The sequence below is a fragment of the Sturnira hondurensis genome, unplaced genomic scaffold, assembly GCF_014824575.4.
Source record: "Sturnira hondurensis isolate 20B ecotype Veracruz unplaced genomic scaffold, ASM1482457v3 Scaffold0021143, whole genome shotgun sequence".
In the NCBI taxonomy this organism is placed as follows: Eukaryota; Metazoa; Chordata; class Mammalia; order Chiroptera; family Phyllostomidae; genus Sturnira; species Sturnira hondurensis.
This window is the reverse complement of record NW_028093774.1, coordinates 6,925,764-6,949,388: the sequence shown is the minus strand read 5'-3', so window position 1 is coordinate 6,949,388 and position 23,625 is coordinate 6,925,764. Positions and strand designations below refer to the sequence as shown.

Sequence of the window (23,625 nt, the reverse complement as noted above, 5' to 3'; positions counted from 1 at the left end):
CCAGGCCCCAGCTTGGTAGGTAAGAGGAGGCTACCTGGGGGGAGGGGGAAATCTTATCATTCATTAAGCACCCGTTGTCCTCAGCCACTATACACATGGAAGAGCAGAGGCTCGGGGAGATGGAATGGCTTGCCCAGTCATCCATGGTCGGCTGGGCGAGCCTGTGCTCCAAGTTCACTGCCAAGCCACCACCCACCACCCATCAGGGCCCAACAACTGCCTGCAGAGGCAGTTCAGAAAAAAATGCCTTGATTTGCTTCTGAAACTGGTTATCAAGACAATAGTGCCTGGGTGTTAAGTTCAAGACAGTGGCAACCAGGCAGGGTGGGGACGGGGAGTCCCAGCTCTGCCACTCACGCTGCATGACCTGCAAGTCATCTCTCCCCTCCCTGAGCCTCGGCGATCTCATCCAGCAAATGGAGACAAACCACCTGGCCGGGAGGGCAGATTTGCAGCAGGGCCTGGGCCCCACTATGCTCTGAAATCTGGTGCCAGGCGCTGATTGAGGGGAAAGCAGAGGGAGACCTCAGCAGAGCCCTTCTGGGGCACAGAGGCCACCTGGACGTGCCTGAGTACTGCTTTCATGGTTTGGGCTCCAAGACCCAGGCACATGGGAGCTGACAGGAGCCACTGGGTTTGCGGAACAAACTGCAGAGGATAGTGCCTCGGGCTGTGCCAACTCCCTGCTCCCAGCCGGGCCTGACCATCAGTGTGCCCAGTCAGTCCCCAGGAATGTCTCCCACGCAAGACCCAGCTCCTGTCCAGGCTCAGGACCCACCTTTACACATATTCCAGTGCAAACCAGCAGCCAGAGGCAGTCTGTTTTTTAAAGGGGAAAGGGGACTGCCTGCAAGGTAGCAAGCCTGGGAGGGCCTGGGAGGGCCTGGGAGGGCCTGGGAGGGGCTGAGTGGAGCTGGGAGGGGCTGGGCAGACCCCTGGGGCTCCCACCCTGCCTCCCTCCCCAGACAAGCCTCAGAGGAGGCAGCAGCTGGCCAGTGCTCCGGGAAACTCCAGGAATCAAGGCCCCTCCAAGGGGTCCCGGAACAGACCAGCCTGGGACCACCCAGTCTGGGGCTGTTTACCCACCAGATGTCCTCCTGGAGAGCCCCTGTCCCCCAGAGGCCCCACAATAAAGAGCCCACTTCAGCCTGTTCCCCTCGGTGTCACACGGGCCTGACAGCTTGGGGGTGAGGCCTAGCCATGACAGTTCCAGTTTCCCAGAGGAACCAAGAGGCACTTACTAAGAAGAGACTCCCAGACCAGGCCCTGAAGAGTTTTACGGGGGAGGGGTAGCTCAGGAGTGCGTTTTCCACTGGCGCCCCAGGGGTTTCTTTCCTTGAGCAAGTGTGGCAAATGCTGGCCTAGACAAGGTGCCGTAAGTGACTACAAAAGGGAACCTATGAAAGGGAACAGCATCTGGGGTGGCTTCTCCCCATGCCCTTGAGCACCAGAGGCCTAACCTGAGTTTCGAGAAAGTTCATGGCCTAGGTCCTCTGATTTATGGCCACAGGAGCCCCATCCATCCACCGGGCCCTTGAGGCCCAGGACTGCTCATCCCTCAACACAGAGGCTGGACTGAGCCAGATCAGAGCATCTGGCCCCTGCCCAACCCCAGAGTACAGCTGCAGCCTCAGGTGGAAGGAAGACTGTCCCAGGGCCACCCACCTGGCCCCCTCCCTCCCACTGTCAGGGAACAAGGCTACTGAGAACATGCTGCTGCCTCTCTTGACCACCTGTCTAACGTGCAAACTGGCCCACCCTTCCCCGCACCGCAGCCCTGGGTCCACAGAGCCTAAGGCTGTGGCAGAGACAGGCCACTGAGACCACCTGCCCTGTTGCTCTCTAGTCTCTAGAGGAAAGGGCTCTCAGACCGTCTCAGTACATGTCACCCACTCAGAGAGGCCTTCTCTGACCACAGTGCTAAAATGGCTGCAGCCACCCGCCACAGCTCTCTCCAGGTTGCAGGCTTTCTAGCTCTAATCACACCTTGCAGCACATTGAATGCATCCGTGTGCGGGTTTACCTTCATCTCCTTACCGTGCACCCAGGTGCACCAAGGCGGAGACCAGCATAGGCCCGGCCGGGTGGATGTCAGGGTTTGCTGAATGAATAAAGGACTAAAGGCATGAGCCCTGGCCGGTGTGGCTCAGTGGACTGAGTGCCACCCCGTGAACCAAGGGGTCGCAGGTTCGATTCCCAGTCAGGGCATATGCCTGGGTTGCAGGCCAGGTCCCCAGTAGGGGGCACGTGAGAGGCAACCACACACTGACGTTTCTTTCCCTCTCTTTCTCTCTCCTTTCCCCTCTCTCTAAAAATAAGTAAAATCGGGGGGAGTGATGGGATGGGAGTAACAAACAGAATACTGCACTTAAAAAATAATTAAATAAATTTAAAAAAACATAAATTAGTTGAAAAAAATAAATAAATAAAAATAAATCTTTTTTTTTAAATATTTTATTTATTTATCTTTAGAGGGGAAGGGAAGGAGAGAAGTATCAATGTACGGTTGCCTCTTGTGAGTCCCCTGCTGGGAACTGGCCTGCAACCCAGGCTTGTGCCCTGACTGGGAATCGAACCACGATCGTACGCTTCGCAGGCCCGTGCTCAATCCACTGAGCTACACCAGCCAGGTAAATAAAATCTTTAAAAAAATAAAATTAAAATAAAAGGAATGAAGCCACTGAGCTACTTCCCGACCTGGGACCCACTACCTGACCCATCCATCCCCCCTCACCCCTGGGGCTTCCCTCCTGGCACGGAGCATTCCACAGTCACAAGTAGCTTTTTGCTGAGCCACGGGGACATGGAAAAGGCTTCCAAACCACCCCCCTCAGTTCCATCACCCACTAATGAGCATTCTCTTGAGCTCCTACTACGTGCACTTGGTCCAGGCTCTAGTGTTTTGGCGGCAAATAAAACCGCCCCAGTCTCTGCTTCCACGGGACCAACTTGTCGGAGGAGAGGCAGACAAGGAACACACCATGAGCAAGTCCACAGAGAGAAAACTAGCCAGCTGCTGGGGTCACCTCGCGGAAGGTTCCAAGTGGAAGGGGAAGAAAAGGCATCTCCCAGAGGCCATCTTTGGGAGGGATGCGCCCCGTACGGCCGGATTCTCCCTCCAAGGGCAGCTGGTGCCCTGGAAGAATCAGCTGGTTGGGCTCCGACAGCAGGGCTTCCAGGGAATGGGCTGGGACCGTTTCTGCACCGAGGGTGGGCACCCAGCACCCAGGGACCTCAGAGGCAGGAGCTTGGGGGGTCCCTCATGGGAGTGTTGCTCAAATCTCCACAGCCCGTGACATAGGCACCCCCTGGGCTCTGACAGTGTGAGCAGGGGCACCCCCAGGAGCTGACATAATCCTTAGGCGGGCAGCATGACGCGTCTGCAGAATCCGTCCAGCCCATGAGGCCCAGCTGGGGGGGGAGGGGTGCAGGCCGCAGGGCAGCAGCTTTCGGAGGGCAGCCTGGGACAGGCAAGACAGAGCACCAGGCGGCATCCACACAGCCCGAAGGGAACGGCCTGGCTGCCCCACAGGTTCTCTGTTCACAAGCCCCGAGGGCGTGCTGCTGGAAAGGAGGCTTCAGCAGGCAGCGGGAGGGGAGGGGACCGGACAGACGCTGGTCTTGTGGCTGGTCTTGTGGCCTCGGAGCTGGCAAACCCCCAGCCACACCCCACTGTGTGACCTTGGACAAGCCACCCACCCCTGCTGAGTCTGGGTTTCCCTCTGGCGAACCCAACCCAACACCCTATCCAAAGCAAGACCACACACACCCAGGCAGGCGTTCCGAGGACCAGCGGAAGGGGAAAGGCGGCGGGTGATGGAGACCGCGCCTTTGCCAGGGCAGGAGTAGGTACGAGGCTCCAGCATGATGTGCTTTCTAAAATAAATCTTAATTTTTAAAAGGAGGTATCAGAACATCCCTTTTAAAAAAAAGCTAGTGTACCAGCTGAATTCAAAATCCGGGTAGGAACAAAAACCCTATTTACATTACATCCACTGCCCAGGACCTGCGCTCGTGAGGCACTTCACTAAGCATTTCCTGAATGCCCCAGACCTGCTAAATCATGTGGGAGAAAGAACCAGTGGGGGCAGGACGGTCCAGTTTTGGGAGTGGGCCCCAGCCTACCTGCAGGCGAGCCCAGCTGGACCTGCCTGACGCATTCAGCCCCGGCAGTGGGACCTCAAGCTCACTGTCGTAAGAGAAATGCAAACCGAAAGTATCCTTTCTCACCTGTGCTTGTGGCCAAGCTCAAAACTGTTCATCCACTGCACTGGGGAGGGTGTGGCTAACAGACCCCCCCACCCACCCATTCACTGTCCCCTGTGAGCGGTGCTGCATCTTGGTGAGCAGTTTTGGAACTAGCAGGGCCTGTCCCAGGCCACAGTAAACTGACTGCGCCTGTCCACTCGCTCTCCCTCCCACATCTGGCAGAGAGCACCCAGCCAACGGGCACAGCACGCCCTGCCCTGCTGCCTACCGCGGCTGGAGCAACCACAGGGCAAGAGAAGGGTCCACCCTTCTACGAGCTGGACCCCACGGCCGTGAAAGAAAGAAACACAGAACGGTCTCCAAGTGAAGCAGCAATGTGCAATTTCTCCAAGCGGTGGTGTTCCGTGAAACAAACAACAATATGTACACAGAGACCTGCACACGTGGGTGCCCCTGTGTTGGCATAAAAAACACCTATGGAGAGAGACGGCCAAGAGCCACTGTCCCGAAGTGACCAGAACCAAGAACAAGGAAACTGACTTTTCATTGTGTACTTTGAGTCCTCTGGTTTTTTTAAACATGTACATGTACTAAATATTTTAAAAGATAGAGAAAAAAATTACCGTTAGCTAATAATAGTAACATGATTGCTCATGGAGACTCATGGCGTTTACAGAAAACCCAACACAAACTCTTCTTTAATCGTCACACTTAAAAAAAAATGCAAGTAGCATCTTGCACTACCATCTGATTTTCTCTGGTTCCCTGTTGATTAAACAGGTGAGAACGACCCCCTTGGCTCTGGGGGCTGGAAGGTGCGGATGGACGGCAGGTGAAAGGAGCAGGCACGGGACCGCCCTTCCTTGGTCCCACCCCCAGCCCCCACACCCAGCAGGATGATTGGTGAGCCTCCACAGTGGGCTTCGGGGGCGCTCACAAAGCGCCCAAACCAAACACTACACCTACGAATGCCAGTGAGTCCAGAAGGGAGCCCTGGCCCATGGGCAGAAACCCTCTCCCCCACTCTGAAGCGCAGCAATGACAGAAAAATAAACAGCAGCAGCCCCGTTCAGAGTTCCAGGTCAGCACTGCGCAGGCCCTCGCTGACTTCTGTGCTGCATCCCCGCACCAGGACAGCGCCCCCCTCCCCGCACCAGGCACTGGTTTCCTCACAGGGGGATGAGGCACAGGGAGGTCAAGTCGCCAGGGTCACAGGGGGAGCCAGGCCTGGGTCCTCACCAACACACAGCAGTGCCCAGAGGCCAATGCGCCGCTGTGAGTGCGGTTTACTCTGGCTGGTGGAGAGGGTTCCGCTGCAACGCTGTACTAAAGCAGGCCCAGGGCACTGCTGCAGAGGAAACCTAAGCCCTCCTCCCACTCCCACCCGCCACCCCCCACGCCCCCACAATGGTGCCCAATCAGACAATAAAACAAACAGACTGGCATCACCAAATCTGGGGAAAAGATCCTCCTTCCTCCTCCCTAACAGTCTCCTGAAAGAAGTCCCGCTTAGAATGCAAGCCACCCCAGCAGAAAGGGACCTTTCCACAGCTCTTTTGAAGAAATGCAGGCCCTGAGGGGAAGGGACAGGGGCACCCACACTCCCTGACACGGCTTCCAGGCCAGGGCACTTGAACACCACACTCACAGCTCCAGGAGGGTAGGGGCTCCGCCCCGCTGCCCCCACCGACTGCCTGACACCAGGCCTGGACTCCAGAAGGCACTCATGAACGAGAGCCACAGCGGGCTGTCGGCCTGGCTCCTGCGGGGGGAACCGAACGAAGGGTCCCCTGTGGGAAAGCCGGCACCAGTAACACGGGCTGAGATTGCACCATAAACACATTATTTCCTGCAAACCAGTCGGCCCAGCTGGCCTCCAAGTTTCTCAAGGACAAGGACCTCACAGACGGGCTTCTGCTTTTGGAGCCTCCGGGCAGCCCCAGGCCAACCCGGGCAAAGAAGAGACACTTATGCAAGGACACCTTGTTCTCAGATGCAGAGGCCTCGGGACTGGGCCAGGGAAGCCCAACCGGCTGTGCAAGTCCCTGACGGTCCCCAAGCCTCGGTTTCCCCACCCCTCTCATGGGGGGCTGGGAAGATCAATTAAGATAAGGCAGCTGAAAGGTCCACATTAAAAAGCCAGTGAATATTACAGCAAAGATGGACAGAGGTTCACCCACATTTTATACCAAAAATGCTCCACAAAGTTGCCCTGGCCGTTGCGGCTCAGTTGGCTGGGCATCTTCCTGCAAGTCAAGGGGTCGCCAGCTTGGTTCCCAGGCCAGGGCATATGCCTGGGTGGCTGCTGGCCTGGTCCCCAGGGGGGTCCCCGATTGGGGCATGTGCAGGAGGCAAGTGATGTTTCTTTCCCTCTCCTTCTCTCTCCCTTCCCCTCTAAAAATAAATAAATAAAATCTTAAGAAACAAAATAAACACTCTCGAAGAAAAGAATGCTTCATAAAGTCCTGTGCCTTTTCACTACCGCTGGCAACACAGGTTCCGCAGCGGAAAAGAGCTGAGTGGGGGGAAAAAAGGAGTTGGAGGAGAGACCCGGAGAACGCCCAGGGGGCCGGGTTCAGCCAGCACTTCTAAGAGGTCACCCTGCATTTCTAACCAACAGCTGTATTTCTTTGCTGTCCTTCTGAATTCCCTCTGGGTATGCTGAAAAAGCCACAAAATGGGTATGAGGAAGCAGCAAGGCTGTTCCAGGGGAAGGGGCAGGGGGAGGGGACGGGGAGGGGGAAGGGGAAGGGGAAACGGGGCTAGAAGAGACCAGGCCAGGCCCCCCCGGGAGAGGGGAAGAAACAGGAGAGCCGCAGGAACACACAGCATCGGTAAAAAACAAGCTGAGTCAAGGGTCCATCTGTTGACTAGTCAGAGGCCCTTCCATCAAATGGCACCAAAGGTTTGAAGGATGGCCCATCTGTCTACCTAAGGTGTCCCAGGACCAGGCTCCAAACACCTCAGCCTCGCAAGGAAAAGTGTCCCCCAGGGCCAGATGGCAGCCACTGGACTCCTGTGAAAGTAAGGAGGGGCCACCTTCTGGTCAGAGGTGCTCTAAGAGAAAGGACTGGCTTTTTCTGTGTGGGTCTCAAGGTCTCCCAATTGGATCCACCCTAGAAGTTAAAAGAAAGGAAGAAACATATGGGACTGCCCTCTCTCGAACCCCGTTTCCCCATCTGTAAAACAAAGGGCTGAATGAGATGCTCTTCAACATCCCTTTCTGCTCAGAGATCTTACAAAGCCTGACATTCAACTAAACAACTCATCCCAGTCCGTTCAGGTCAGCCTCTCTGGCGCTGACAGGGCCCCAAATATTCAGAGCAAGGCCTGGAGTCAGTTCCAAACATCTCTGGACTTTTTCATTGGGAAACTCACAGACAATTCATCATCCGTCAAAACAGGAGCGCTGTACCCCCAGACCGCGAATGTCGAAAACCTAACACTGTCTGGCCACATCACCTCTTGGGGCCACTAAAATCCCACCAGCATTCCCACAGCACAGCAGCAAAGGGCTCTGGCCACCCTCTTCAGGGTGCCAGCATTTTGCACCCAGTAGAGAAATGTGGCCACCAGGCGGCGCTGCTCCAAAAATAATAAAGGAGAGAAAACACACAAAAATTTTTTGGTGTTTTCCTTCTTCAGCTTCAGTAACAAAATAGCTAAAGCGTCCTTAATGAAAACACGAAGTGCACTTTCTGGGATCCTATAATGACTTAGACATTTTCTTTCTTCTCCTCAAGGCCATTATTTTGGCCAGCAGGCAACTCAAGTTTGAGGGCAACAACCCTTTCAGAGAAATTAACACTTCATGCTGGATTTCCCCCAGAAGGGTTGACATCATAGCTTCCCATGAACCCCTTGTTTAAAGGTAGGGGGTCCACGGGGAGGGAAAGCCACTGTGCAAGTCTGGAAGGAAGACCTAGTTGCCTCAGCTAGGACTGTTTTCACGACAGCCTCCTCCAAATTATGGAGCAAAACATACCAACCAGATGACAAGCCTCCTGGTTTAGCTGCAGGCACGGGATGACACAAATACAGCCAGACCTCAGGCAAAAGGGTGCAAGGTCTTAAATGGAATTTCCCAAGTCTCAGATGACTGCAGGGGAGCTCCCGCACGGTACACCAGAACTAGACTTCAAGAACGCATCAAAGGGGCTTCTCCACATTTCTTCAGTGGCAAGGGCACATTTTCCATGAGTGTACATGCAGTGCAATGTTCAAGTGCCCTTTATTAAGGCTTCCAAAGTCCTCAGACCCATTTTCCAAGCTCTGGCTATGAGTTCCTCCTGATTTCCTCATGTACTCATCTTGCCCTGCTGACTATGGAAAGCTTGTTTTCTCCTGGGGAAGGGGGCCTTAGAGGAGGCAGCTAACTCCAGTCCCTGACCAAGGATGCAGACCCAGGACGTGCTCTGTGCAAAGTGCGCCCCTGCTGGCTGCTGGGAGAAGAAAGCCTTGCAGGGCTAGCACAGGGCAAAGGCACACCAGGCCCTTGGGACAGGCAGGAGGGGCACAGAGGTGCTGTGAGCCTGTCTAGCTCAGACGGGCCACTGCTTCCCACACCAGGAGATAAGGAAACACCATTGTTTGATTCTTTGTGATGGCTGGGGACCCAGTGGGGATGAAAATGCAGGGGGGGGGGCATTTTTAAGAATCAAATCTACCAAGCAGAGACACTGCATAACAAAAGGTTTCCACCTAGAGTTTTCGAAAGGCTCGAAAGGTTCGTGGAGCCCTGAATTCTCCTAGGCTTTCATTGAGAATAGGATTTAACTCACAGCTTCTCAAAGCAAAGTCACAGTTGTGGGGCAAGGTGAGGCACACCCAACCCAACACTGGATGCTACTCTAATGGATTAAGAATGTGATCTTATTAAAACACTGAAGTCTCCACCATTAAGGAGAGCACACAGCACTGGGGGGGGGGGGCAGGAGGGGGTGAGATAAGTAGAGGAAGGCTATCCTATACCACATGCATTTACCCAGCACCTCCTCTGCACCTGCCACTCCCTAGCTCTGGGGCCCCTGAGTGGTACCCCACCTCTTTGCAAATCGATGCCCCTTCTCGGACATGTGGCCCAAAATCATCACCGTGGGCCAATTCTCAAGGCTGGTTCGAGGCTCTAATGAGACAGCAAATCACCACATACACGCCAAGTGCTGGTACTCGCTTCACATGTAAACCAGTCACATGCAATGACAGCCTCAAGAGCTACACTCACTGAGCACGTAGTAGGTGGTCCGCAAAAATGGGAACACTGGTGTCCTTCTGCGAGGAGAAGGGAACGGAACAACGGAATAAAAATACTCCAGCCCAAAAGTAATCTCCAGCCACAGGCAGAGAGCCTGGATCTTCGGATTTCCCAGGTCCCTCCGCCACCTTCAGCAGCGCTCCCACCGCGCCCTGGGCAGCTGGAAGATTCCCCACCCGGGTCACAGTGCACCTGAGAGCCCTGGTCCGTGCCACACCGCCCTTACTGTCTGTCCACCGCTTCCCTCGAACACAGCCGGCGGCCAGCTCAGCCACCTGGCTCCTCGGACTCAGTGTCCCGCTCACCGCTCCTTCCCGTTTTGATCCAACCTCCCAAAAGAGGTGCTGGGGCTGAGCGGGGATCGGGCCGGGGTTCCCGAGCGCCGGAGCCCCGTCCCTCCTTACCTGCACAGCTCGGCGAAGGCCTGGAAATTGAGCTTCTTGATTTTCTTCTCGCTCAGCCAGTAGCCAACTCTCTTCCCTTTCAGAAAGGTCTGCATCGTCCTCCTCGGGTGTGGAGCTTGAGTCCGGAGGAAATCGCCCACAGGCCGACTCTGGCGGCCCGGCGCGCGCCGCGAGTGTGCGGGAACCTCCTCCCGGCAGCGAGGACGCGGAACGGGGCTCCGGGCGCAGTCCTGCCGGGAGGGGCGGGCCGGGGCGGGCCGGGGCGGGGCGAACGCCCGGGCGGGGGAGCGGTGCTCAGCGCGGCTTGTTACTGGCTGCCGCCGCTCCGGGGCCGCCCCTGCCTCCTGCCCGCGGGGCTCGCCGGCGAGCAAGTTAGCCAGCGCCGTACCGGGGCCGGGCCGGGAGGAGAGATGGGAGGCCCTGGTTCACCAGAGTCGCTCAGCCTGTCTCCCTCCGGCCGACCAGAGCCCAGCAACCTGCCCTCCGGCAACAGCGGCGGAGGATCGGTCTGGGGCTCTGGCTGCTCGCCACCCCAAGTCCCTCCTCCCTCCCAGCCTCTCCAGCTGGCCCACCCTCCCAGCCCCAGGCGGCGCAGACGGCCGTTCCGAGCGGAGCGCGTGCCCTTCCCCGCACGCTCGGACCCCGGCTGGGCGCACGCGGCCTCCGCCCCGCCCACGGTCCTCACCCGCCGCAGCCACTTCCTCGTCCTTGTCCTCGTCTTCGCGCACACTCGCCGAGTCTGGCCCCACTGCCACTGTGCTGACCCGGCCGGCAGGCCCGCTGGACCCGCCGGGGCAGAGGAAGCGCGGCCGCTTTGACCGCCAGGGGGCAGTGCAGCCCGCCGCCTCTTAAAGGCGCCGCGCCTTCCCCGCCTAGTACTGTGGTGCTTGTTTGTGTCGGGGTTCAGGCTGCAGAGCTTCGGGCAGGAGGACGGAAGACTGGATTTAGGGTGGCCCCTTCTAAGTGGCTTTACTTTTAAAAGTGGCGGTGTGGTCATTTTCCGCCTGCCCTTTGGGAGTTATTGAGCCACTGAGTTTTCATTCATCAAAAGCATTTCTGAATCCTCAGCAGTATTAGGCCCCTCCCCCAAGGTAATTCATCTGAGGCCGAAGCCGGCTGTGAAGGATCCAGACTACCAGTGAGATCACCCCTTCCCCTCGACGACAGACGGACGCAGGCCTGGGATATTGGCCCCCCGGGGCGGGGACTTGAACACCCAAGTGCCGTCTCAGGCTTAGGACGTTGACTCACACTCTGGGTCCCCTTCCCCACCCCCGACCCCTGAGGGGGAAAGGGGCGGGACACTAAACATCGAGGATAAAGGTAGCACACTTTCAGAAGACCCCGTTCCTTTTGGGGTACGAGATCAACGGCAGCCTCAGGGCCCTCAATTCACACACAGCCCCAGCCTTCCCTGCCCAAGCCCTAGGGCCTGCCTTCTTCCCCTAATTACAACCCCCACCCCACCCCCCACCCCACACACACACACCAGCCCTTTCCCCTAGTTTTCCAAATTGCGACTAGGTGAGGCTTTTCCACTCAGACTTAAGGAGTTAGCATACTTGTCTTCTCTCTCCATCTCTCAGCTAGACTGCACACCCTCCGAGCCTCAGGTCCTGCACCTTACCTCACAAATAAGCCCTGCCTCATGGGAGCCTTTCCAACTGCATGGGAGCTCTGGCTGTGGGTCTAAACTGTAGGGTGTTATGGGGCTGTGGTGGGGGTGGGGAAAGGAGAGTAGAGATGTCTCTCACTGTAATGGGAAGAATAGTCTTTAGCTTCAGAAAGACCCAGCATGAGGGGTCCTAGTTTAGCTTCTCCCAGTTTAAGTTCTGTCTCCAAGTAGGGAAAGGAATGATCGCCTTGAAGGACTGTGCTGCGGATTAGAACAGGGTAGTAGTACACTGGCCCTCAAGCAGGCCTTCAGAAATGGTGCTTGTTCCGCCCCATCCCAGAATCCTTAACTTGTGGCCCAGGTAAGTCACCACCTGGCCCTGCCCCAGGGCTTCAGAACCCTGCAGCTGCCAGAAATTGTGTGCATAAGGATCATAGCTTTCGACAAAGGCTCTGTGATCTTCCCCAAAAGTTAAGAGTCACTGATTACTCCAACTTCCTGTCTTACCAGTAAGAAGTGGGCCCAGAGAGGAAAGATTTGCTCAAAGTCACAGTGCAAGCACGCAGAAAAACCAGGACCAGCATTTCAAGGCCATGAGTTTTCCCCACTGCCAGCCACTCACCATCCTCCTAGAGTTGAGGGAGGCATGTGAGAGGAGAGGAGCAGGTTCTGAGCACTGGGACCCCTGCCCAGGGTAGGGCAGGGTCCCCCCCAGGCACTGTTGGCACTGGGGACCCACCTTCACTTCTTTGGAGCCCTGGGCAAGTCCTGCCCTCAAGCTTCTTCTCCATTGAGAATGGGAATTTGTAAATGTTAATGTCTGTTAAGATCTTGCTCATCCCACAGAAACTTCCAGGATTAGAAGCACCCTTTAGAGCAATCCACCTTGACCATTGGAGTGGGCCTTCTTGCCTACCCCGCCCTTGCCCATCAGCCCAACTTTGAACCTGGACTGACCGTAGAGAGGGCATCACCTTGGGCCCAGTATGTCTCAGATCTACTACTTTCTCCATTTCTTCAGTGCCATCAGGCTGGTAGACCCTTCCCTACTTGTGTGTCCCCTTTAGTCCCTGCCAGTCCCTGCTTTTCAGCCAGAACTGTCCTCAGAATGCAAATCGGATTTGATCAGGCCCATCATGCACCATCACCATCTCCCACCCCACCCCCGTTTAAACAGACCCCCCACTGCACTTGAGATAAAGCCAACACTCCTTGGCAAGGCCAAGACCTCCCAGCTTCATCTCCCACCAAGTTGCCCTCGCTCTGCCCCGGCCATCTCGGCTTCTTGTGGTCCCTTCTGTCCCTAAGGTCTTTAGCTATGCAGTCCCCCTTCCTAAAACATTCTTTTCTTTCTTTGCTTATTCACTCATCCACCCTTTCTCAGCCCAGAAGTCCCTTCCTGGCATCTCAGCCATCTAGTGCTCTGCACCTTCAACGACCGTGGTAGCCTCACTTGGACTCTAGTACTCAGGCCAAGTACTAGAACGTTTGGCCTACCACTAGACTGTCCACCCTTCAGGGCCAGCAGCTGTGTTTTTCTCTGCTCACCACTGTGTCCGCCGGGACGGGAGTAGATATACTGGTGGCCAGTCTGGGTTCTGTCTGGATTCCGATGAAGCCACATGCCCTCTCATAGTGCCAGCAGGTGGAAGTGCTTGATAACAGGGACTGAATAAATGAATGTCAGGTATGTCCCCCAGGGGACCCTGACCTGTCTGACACAAGAGGTGAAGAGGTGGGGACAGCAACCTGGAAACATCTACCTCTGCTCTGGGAGCCAGGTGAGCCATTAGTAGGTAAAGAGGGCATGGCTGGGGGCACTTGGGAGAGGAACTCTGGTAAGGGGAGGGCCTCAGGGAAGAAGGATGTTGCCAAGGGGAAGAAGTGGGCCCACCCAGAAAGCCCTCCTAACCGTAGTCCTCCGGGGAGAGAAGGAGGCTTTGGCAGGTGAGCCAATGCAGTGATCAAGAATTCAGACCTCAGATTCAGCTGATGGACTTGAATCCTAGCTGTGTGATTTCCAACAAGTGTCTTAACCTTTCTGAGCCTTACTTGTCTCATCTGAGAACCACAAGATGATGTCTATTAGTAGGAGACTGAATAAGTAAATCGTGACATGCCCATCCGGCACCAGTTTGGCACAAGCAGTTAAGTGTGCTAGTTTGAGATGCAGGCAGATGGACATAACCCCGTCATCGTCAGTGTGACTGCGGGAGCGTTAATAGCTCTGTTGGAATCTTGGCTTTATAATCTATTAAATGGGAGTGACTCCCAAACCCAGCTCATACGATTGCTGAGCCATTTAAACAAATGTAAATTCATAAAGAACTTTAAATTTGTAAAGGACTGGGAATTTGTGAAGGAACTAAATCACAAAGGGCTGTACCAGACACTCCTTATGAGTGTTAACCACCGCTGTTACTACCTCATCCATACAACAGACCCCTGCTCACCTGTAAAATAATCAATATGAGCCCTGGCTGGTGTAGCTCAGTGGTTTGAGCAGAGGCCTGCGAACCAGAGGATCGCGGTTCGATTCCCAGGCAGGGCACATGCCTGGATTGCAGGCCAGTTCCCAGCAGGGGACTCACAAGAGGCAACCATACATTGATGTTTCTCTCCCTCTCCCCTTCCCCTCTAAAGATAAATAAGTAAATAAGATCTTAAAATAAAATAATCAATATGATGATATCTGTTCATTCATTCATTCACTAAATGTTTATGAAGTGCTACTATATGTGCCAGGCAATATGCTGGGAACTAGGTATACCTCAGTCACGAAAACTACCAAATCTCTGTGCTCTTGGAATTCATATTCCCACGGGGCCTCGGAGGAAGAAAGGGTGTATGGAAAGCAACCTCGCAGGCTGATCCGATCATAAATTCCTAACTGGGCAGGTCACAGCGGGTAGTCTTGTCCCAGGCCTGTAACTTCTTTAGTGAAAGGTTAATCTTTGCCTTAAGCAAGCCCTGTCCATTGTTTCTGTTCGTCCAGGTTAACACACCCTTGAAGTGACTCTTTTCAGACCCCTAGTCTCGAGAGCCTGACCCCTACAAGGGAGGGGTAATCTCGTTAACTGCCCTGTGATCCAAACCCCCCCTGGCCTCCTCCCACCTTCAGGTCCTCTTCCTTCCTTCTCCTCTCAACTCCAAATGCATAAAGGGAGCTGCAAACCCATTGCTTGAAAGCATTTTTCCCAGTCTGTTGAGGTCTTGCTTTCCAGCTGTATCCTCTGTTTGATGCAAATAAACTACAAAATTCTCTCCAGGTTTGGGTGTTTCTTACATTGGCCAGGTAGACAAAAATATACAAAATAAGTAAATATATTATATAGCATATTAGTGATACATGCTCAAAAAAGCAAGCATGCCAAAGAAGACGTGAAGAAGGTTGCAGTCTTTTTTCTTTTAGTATAATTTATTAAACATTTGATTAAATGTATTGGGGTGACATTGGTTAATAAGATATGTTTCAAGTGTACAGCTCTATAATACGTCAGTGGTATATTGCATTGTGTTTTCACCACCCAAAGTCAAGTCTCCTTCCATCACCATATATTTGGCCCCAGGGCTGCAATCTTAATCCAGTGCTCAGAGGAGATCCTACTGGAAGGTGACATTTGAGAGAAAAGATGACAAAGATGAGCAAGCAAGTCCTGCAAATCAATAGGTATCTGGTTTAAGAGCTTTGGGGCAAAGGCACAGTAAAGGCGCTAAGGTAGGTTCCGGCCTTGTGTTGACAAGGAAACCAGCCTAGTAAGGAAACCAGCCTAGTAAGGAAACCAGACTGGCTGGAGCTGAATGAGCCAAAAGGGGAGAGGAGGAGAGGAGGTGAGCCCAGAGCCAGAGCAGTGAAAGCAGCAAGAAGTGGTCAGATTCTGGGGACAGCTGGAAGGGGAAGAGTGGATAGGATTTGCTGCTAGGTGGGATGTGGGGTTTGAGGGCGAGGGAGAGGTCACGCTGACTGAGGCTCTGCACCTGAGCAACTGGGAAAATGGGGAGACGGCAGGGGGTAAAGGATTGGGAACTTAAGTCAGGAGTTCTGTCTCGGACAGGTTAGAATGGAAACATCTGACGTCTGAGTGGAGAGTCAAGTAGGCAATTTGATCTAAGAATCCGGAATTGAGGGCCCTGAATCTAGAGATATAATAAAACCAGGAGTTATCACCCTGGAGATAGAATTTAATACTAAAGACCAGATGAGATTAGCAAGGGTGCAGGTCTAGACAGAAAAGTTCAAGGACGGGTCCCAGTGGCAAGGTTCGGAGGTGAGGGAGGAGTGGAGGAACCACCAAGAGAGCTGAAGAGGAGGTAGGGGAGAACCAGGAGAGTACTAGCCCCAAAAGCCATACCAGGGAAGGTTCCAGCAGAAGGAGCAACCAGCTGATGGAGTAAGAAGAGGGCTGACAGGTGACCTTACATCTGACAACCAGGCAGATCATTGGTGGCCTTGGTAAGAGCAAATGTGGAAGAGTCAGACATAGTAAGTCAAAACACTCAAGTGCAAAACACTATGAATGGGAGGAAGGGGGGGCTAAATGGTAATGCAAAGAATACAATAATGATTAAGTAAGTAAATAAATAACTTACCAAAAAATACAGTATGAATGGTAGGCTGGGTCCACATAAGAATATCCAAACCTATGGAGAAGTTTTTTTAATCCTCACTCGAGGATATGTTTATTGATTTTTTTAGAGAGAGAAGAGAAAGAGAGAGACGTCGATTTGTTGCTTTACTTGTTGATGCATTCATTGGTTGATTGTTGTCTGTGCCCAGACCGGGGATCGAACCTACAACCTTGGCATATGTGGACAACGCTCTAACCAACTGAGCCACCCAGCCAGGGCTAGCTGGAATTTTAAAAGAAGAATTCTTGCACTCAGTATTATCAGTGATACAAACATATTGTTGTGTGTATCAAGGTTTTCCCCCATTATTATCTTATTTCATTAGATGAATATACTAATAGACCTACCTCCTTTGGTTTTAATGCCAACGGATAATCTGGCCTGAATTCGTGATTTCTCTGGAGGTTATGAAATCGATCAGACTCTAAAGTCAGCTGTCATCCCCAGAAAAGGTGGGACAGAAGAGATTTAAATGGACATTGCAGATTTACTGGGAGAAGGATGGTTCAATGCAAGAGATATTCATTTAGAATGAATATCTCACACAGCGACCAAGCCCCTGAACCTGGTTTTCAGAGAACTTCTTAATACGTTGCTGTAAGGAGTTCTGCAGCCACCCTGCAATGGAGGGTGTGCGCTCCCCATTCTGCCAGCTGAGGACCCCCATGGGTGAAGTGCCCAGCTGAGGATCACATGCTGATGGCCAAGCGGGGCCTGGCCCCTCGTGCTGGGCTTTTCCACCATTTTCTGTTTCTGTGGGAAGAGACAAAGACGGGCAGGGACAGGAATGCTCTTTTCGAGACCTCCAGGGGAAAAAAGGAAGGAAATGGACAGAGAAACAAGGCAGTGCAATCGAGTTTCAAAATGCAGCTAGTTGCAGCAACATGCCCTTTGTAGAGGCCAGTAAACCGAGGCAGCAGCCAGCAGCAGCCAGCTCTGCCTGTGGCCAGCCAGGCCCGGGTTCCTCAGACAGCAAGACCAGACAGAGCTTCTCTCCTTGGGCAGCACTAGCTCTCTGCTCACACCATTACATTCATGTCCAAGGTCAAAGCGGCGAAAAAGCCTTGACCAGGCCTGTGCATGGGGATGTGTCTCCATGTTAGCCCCTTTCTATGACATCTGTTCTCCTTCCAAGGCCTGGGAAATGTCCTTCTCAAAGCCATCGGTTCCCTGCGTTCCAGACATGTAATAACATTCCTTCAGTCCTCTGTGGCACTCGGAAAACAACGCTATTGACTAACTATATTAAGAAATGCCATCCACAGCCTGCCCCTGGCAGCCCCCTGAGGCCCAGTGACGTCCACCCTCTGGGGTCATGGGGAAAGAGGCCCGGGTGGCTTCCTAACTCCTAAATTGCTTTTCCTGGCACAGCTCGGCCCTCTGGGCTGTGCCAGACAGCTGTAGAGTGACCTCGCTTTATGAGAACCCTAGATTTAAAAAGAAAGGAAAGAGCAAGCTCACAGTACATGTGCCTCAGCAGCTTATTTTAAAAAAGATTTAGTTTATTTTTAGAGAGAGGGGAACGGAGGGAGAAAAAGGAGGGAGAGAAACACTGATGTGAGAAACACCGATTGCCTCTTGTAAGCACCCTGACTGAGCAGTGAAGCCACAACCCAGGCATGTGCCCTGACTGGGAATCGAACCAGCAACCTTTGGCTTTATGGGATGATGCCTAACCAACTGAGCCACAGCAGTCAGGGTCTCAGCAGTTGATTCTTTATCAGCCCCCTCCCCCAAACTCTTTGGGTCTAAAACAAGATCCATCAACAACAGCAGGTCTTGAGCATCAGTGCCTGTACACCCGCCAGCGCAAGACCTGGGTGCCTCTGTAGCTCACATGAGTGAGCACGCAGGTCACTTGGACTCTGCAAAAGTGCATGTTCTGACTTGAGGGTCCTGGGGTGGGGCCCGAGACTCTGCATCCTAGCAGGCAGTGCCCGTGCTGCTAGCCCATGGGCCACTCTGAGCCAGAAGATCCTAGAAACTCTAACCATACACTAGTCCGGCCGTCCCCTGGCTGTGCATTAGAATCACCGAAGAGCTTTTGAAAACAAATACCTCTGTCAGTGCCCCGTGCAGACCAATGGGTCAGAACTCCTGGGGGGAAGGAGGTGTGTGGAGGAAAAATCAGATTCTGAAAGTAAACCAGGGTGGCACCTCGCATGCACCAGTGATGAAAACGTGCAACAAACGGAAGGACAATTTTTAAATTCCTCTGCCTCCAAGATCAGCATAAAGAAATGCAAGAAATAAGGCCCCAGCCAGTAGCTCAGTTGGTTAGAGCGTCATCCCCATACGCCAAGGTTGTGGGGTCAATCCCCAATCAGGGCACACACAAGAAGCAGACTATGAATGCATAAAAAGTGGAACAACAAATCGATGTTTCTCTGTCCCTCCCTTCTTCTCTTTCTCTAAAATTAAAAAAAAAATCCACTAAAAAATGCAAGAAATAAAAACAGTCTTCCCCGAGATATTGGATGCATGTGGGAATTGAGAGCTATTGCACTATACAATACATGGGGAGAAATAAACCACAAAGTTATCATCATCATTTTTTTAAATATTTTATTTATTTATCTTTTTAGAGGGGGAGGGAAGGAGAGAGGAAAGAAACATCAATGTATGGTTGCCTCTCATGCATCCCCTGCAGGGAACTGGCCCCTGCCGGAAACTGGCCTGCAACCTAAGCATGTGCCCTGACTGGGAATTGAACCGCAATCGTCTGGTTCGCAGGCCCGCGCTCAATCCACTGAGCTACACCAGCCAGGGCTCATCATCATTTATAATTGGGTACTCAATATTCTTTTTAAAAATATTTTATTTATTTCTTTTTAGAGAGGGAAAGGGAAGGAGAGAGGGAGAGAAACATTGATGTTCGAGAGACACATCCATTAGTTAGTTGCCTCTCGCACGCCCCCAACTGGGGACCTAGTCTGCCACCCAGGCACACGCCCCAACTGGGAATTGAACCTGCGACCTTTTGGTGCGCAAGCCGGCACTCAATCCACTGAATAATCACGATCATGCATGCATTTATAAAGCTCCTACCATGTGCACACAACATCACATTAGATTCTCCAACACCCTCTGCTGGGGCCACAGCCATTTCCTCCCATTTTACACCTGAGGAAACCAGAGGGCTGAGAGGTTGGGGTACTCCCCCCAGGTCCCAATGAATGGCTGGTGAGGCTGGAGCTGATCTCAGGCAGGGGACCCCCAACCCCCAGCCCATGCTGGTCATGGGGAGTCAGCAAACTACAGCCAGGCCAAACCCTGCATGTCACTGGTTTTCAAGCAGCCAGTAAGCTAAGAATGGTTCTTCCATTTTTAAATGGGGGGGGGGGGATCCAAAGAACAATAATTCATGTCGTGTGAAAGTTATATGAAATTCAGATTCTGGCATCCACAAATCAAGTTGTCTGGGGCTGCCCCCCGGCCCCCCCCCCGCCCCCCCCTGCCCCCCGTCCCCGCTCTGGGGCAGGCAGACTCGAGCAACTGTGACAGAGACCGCATGGCCGGCAAGGCCCCAAACGTCTGCATCTGGCCCTTTCCAGAAACAGTTTGCTGACCCCTGCTTGAAACGGTTACACTGCTTATAAATTCTCCACTTTTCTTTCTTTTGAACACTTAGAGGAGTCCTGTTTTTGCTCTCAGATTGCTAAATTCCAGCATGTATAAAGTTGCTTTTATCGGGCCACCTAACAATGAACCAGTGGTTGCTTGTCTGAGACTTCCCATGGGTCAGCTCAAGTCCCTGGATGCAAACACGCTGAGAGGTCAGCGTGAGAGGCCATAAGTCTCGCCTTCCACGTGTGTGTGTGTGTGTGTGTGTGTGTGTGTGTGTGTGGCAACTGCCAGTCTCCTAGAGGTTGGCCAGACTGGGAAANATGTATAAAGTTGCTTTTATCGGGCCACCTAACAATGAACCAGTGGTTGCTTGTCTGAGACTTCCCATGGGTCAGCTCAAGTCCCTGGATGCAAACACGCTGAGAGGTCAGCGTGAGAGGCCATAAGTCTCGCCTTCCACGTGTGTGTGTGTGTGTGTGTGTGTGTGTGTGTGTGGCAACTGCCAGTCTCCTAGAGGCTGGCCAGACTGGGAAAAGACAAGAAAGAAAGGAAGGAAAACCAAAATGACAAACCAAAGAGGGTAAGGGACACCCCCCCCCCCCGCAAGTTACCCCATGGGTTTGTAGAAAGCATTCATTTAGCAAATATCTCTTTTAAAAAAAGATTTTATTTATTTATTTTTAGAGGGTGGGGGTGGGGTAGACAGGGAGAGAAACGTCGATCAGTTGCCTGGTACACGCCCTGGCCAGGGACTGAACCTGAAACCTAGGTATGTGCCTTATCAGAAATCTACCTGGTGACCTTTAGCTTTGCAGGAAAATGCCAAACGAACAGAGCCACACCGGTCAGGCTAGAAAATGTTTCTTGAGGCCACTTATACCCTCCAGGGAGTCAGAGAAAAGAGGCACAGTTTTTGTCCTTAAAGAGCACACGATCCAGTGGGAAAATTAGGTAAGTGGAGAGAGAGCTGTATAGGACCCTAAAGAGAAGTTATCCTGGAAGGCATCCTGGAGGTGACCCTAGAAGGGCTAATTAGCAGGTGCTACATAAAAGTGTTGTGGCTCTGGGCCCTGGAGGACAGGCCTTTGTGTGTTTGTCAACTCCATGTCCCAACTGCTCTGTTGTGGGCCTGTGCCTAGCACACAAGAGGCATTTATTAAATATTATTTTTATCCGTGGGAAGAAAGGAAAGATTCCAGGTAACTTCTCAATTTTTTTAAATGATAAAATTTAAACAAGTACCCTGCTACCAGACAGAGTTAGTCTCCGGTTTTCCGTCTTTTGGGGAGGACTGAGCAATTTGCTTGCGGCGCTGCATGTGAGCGTTAGCGATTACACAGATTCTGTTCTCTCCATCTCTGTCTAGGGAGGTAGCAGCAACTATAGGAAGTGCTGAACGAATGCCTTCCGCCCTAAGGCTTCCTTACAGGTTTGTCCTGCAAATGACCCCTTGGAGGGGAATCCCGGGCTCCAGCTCCCTCAAGGACAAAATATTGGAGGTGTTTCCCAAAGGCTGAAACTGACCTCACCCTCCCAGTAGGAAGCTTTTTAAATGGTGATACCTACTGGGCAGCAGCCGCTCTTGTTTTTAGTACAAAATGGAGCTGAGTTTTCATGTGTAAATGGCATCGTTCTGAAGCCCTGATTGGCCAGCGCTGCCCTTCCCTGGCAGGTGCTCACTGCCTTTAAGGACACGGGTGAGCTGCACCCTGCCCAACAGCTGTTTACCACATTTATAGGCAGCCCTAAATGTTGCCAGATTGAGCAAAGAAAAATACAGGAGGCCAGTTCAATGTGAATCTCCGACAAACAATGAATACAATGAATACTTTTTTTAGTAGAAGTATATCCCTAATGGACTGTGGGGTGAGCTTGAACTTTTTAAAAAGTACTCTTTGTCTATGGGAGATTCCAAATGAACTGGGCCTCCTGCATTTCATCTGGCAACCCTACCCCTGAAGAGTGCCATCCAACATTGGTTTTTGTTTTTGTTTCCAAATTATAAGAGAGAGGTTATTTACAAAGCTGCAGAGGTGGTGCAAGTGAGCCAGCTGGGTTGCGGAGGCTGGGGAGGCAAGCTGCAGAGGCAGCCGGAGGGCCCCTGGAGCCCAGGAGAGAGGAAGGCAAAGGTAGAGCACCTGGGGGAAGAAGAAGGGAAGAGAAAGGTGCAGGTGTGCTCCTGGGAGGAAGAGCGCACCCATCCAACATTCAAAGTCACCTCAATGTGAATGTGACCTTCATCTGCCACCTGCGGTCGGTGCCCCCTCTCCTGGGAGTAAGACTGCTGTGTTGGTTGGATGCCAAGGGTATAATCCGTGATGCCCTATTAGGAAAGCTGGGTTTGTCCTGGAGGAGCTGGGTTGGTTTGTTTTGTTGGGTGAAGACCTTGCCTGCTTATATTAGTGGGAAAAGGCTTGTTTTCTTTTGGGAGAGCCAGAAATATCCGGGCAGCCCTGGGCCCAGAGGGGCTGGTCGAATAGGTCAGAGCAGCTTCCTCCATGTCATCGCTGATGAAAGCCCTGCAAGGATTCTCAGTGGGAAGAGAAAAGGGCATCTTAGCCTTAAGAAGCAGTTGCCCTGGCTGGGTAGGTCAGTTGGTAATAGCGTCATCCTAATACGCCAAGGTTGCAGGTTGTAACCCCGGTCAAGGCACATATGTGAAGCAACCAATGAATGCATCAATAGGTAAAACAACAAACTAGTGTTTCTCTTTCTCCCTCCGTCTCTCAAATCAATTTAAAAAAAAAAGAAGTGGACAGTTGGGGGCCATGGGTGGGGGTGGGTCAAGCTGAAAGTGACCTCAGGGACCATGTGCCCAACATCTCAGTGTGGAAGGTCTGACTCAAGACCTGCTGGGAGCTCAGTAGACAACTTGTACTGACTGGCCCCTGCTCATCCAGGGCAGCCCGTCTTGCATCCACATCCTGACTTCCAGAAAGTTCTGTCTTTTGCTCGCCCAATCTCCCAGTCCCTCAGGTGGAATTTAACTTAACTAAGACTGAGGTCCCCCTGCGGAGCCCTTTCCTCTAACTTCCTTCCTGGACCCCCCCCCCCCCCCACAACAGGGCAGGAGCACCAGGAGCCTCTGGCACATGGAGACCCAGCAAACTTCTTCTCTCCTCCGATGGCCCTTGAGAGGAGAAAATAGCTGTCCCACCCTCACCCACCTGCTGGTGTTCTATCTCCAGGCCAGAATGGCCCCATCTTCCAGTGGGGGGCCTTCCTCTCTGAGCCCGCTCCAGGCCCCCCAGGCCCACCTGGCTGCTTCCAGGCAGAGTCCAATCTCTTCTCTTGAAGTAGACCGCAATATGTAGCTTTATGTGGCCTCTGGTCAAATTAGCTCTTTTGGCTAGCTCTAATCCTTCACGTCATAGATAAGGAGGCAGAGGCTAAATGGCCTGCCCACTGTCACACTGCAAGTTGGTGGCGGAATGATACTGTGAACCCAGGTCCAGGGCTCCAGAGAGTATCAAGAGGGCCGTATAGGCCAGTGGCTCTGTGTGTGGACCGTGAGTGCCTGGTATTCAAAACCCCGACCTTGTACTTGGTATGCGTGTGATACCGAGAATGTGTCTTAGCCTCTCTCCTGAGACTCAGTTTCCTCATTTGTAAAATGGGGTTTATGATAGCACTTCACTCGAGGGATTTGCCAGAGAATTGAAAGATCCTAAAACGTTCCTCGTCCCAGTGCTGGACATGTGGCATTTAGTGGATGCCACTACCTGCTGTCATTGTAAGGACGGCTTAAACTGTGATTTGAGCAGAAGGAAAAACAAAACGGATCCCATGGGTCACCCTGGTCAAAAATATCAAAGCTGTATAAAGCTGGGAGCTGGATGTAAGTCAACTTCGGCTTCCCAACCTTCCATCCTCTACTCTACAATTCTGCAGGCCCTGTAATGTCGGGTTCCAGGGCTGTAAAGTAGGCCAGTCCCGAGCACCACTCA

The 23,625-nt window shown here is 52.8% G+C and overlaps 1 protein-coding gene across 3 annotated transcripts in view; it reads right to left on the bottom strand.

Annotated features, from left to right (window-relative positions):
* The window catches only part of ITPK1 (inositol-tetrakisphosphate 1-kinase), a 128,365-nt gene extending 117,693 nt beyond the window's left edge, over positions 1–10,672 (bottom strand). For 2 of the 3 annotated variants that reach the window (XM_037031215.1, XM_037031216.1), the window contains exons 1-2: positions 10,553–10,672; positions 9,868–10,097 (exon numbers count right to left, since the gene is read on the bottom strand). In XM_037031215.1, coding sequence (XP_036887110.1) covers positions 9,868–9,962 — 95 coding nt within the window. In that variant the 5' untranslated portion in view covers positions 9,963–10,097; positions 10,553–10,672. Of the gene's footprint in view, positions 1–9,867; positions 10,098–10,552 lie in introns of those variants that run through there. The other variant, XM_037031218.1, reaches the window with a different exon arrangement.
* Positions 10,673–23,625: the final 12,953 nt, after the last annotated feature.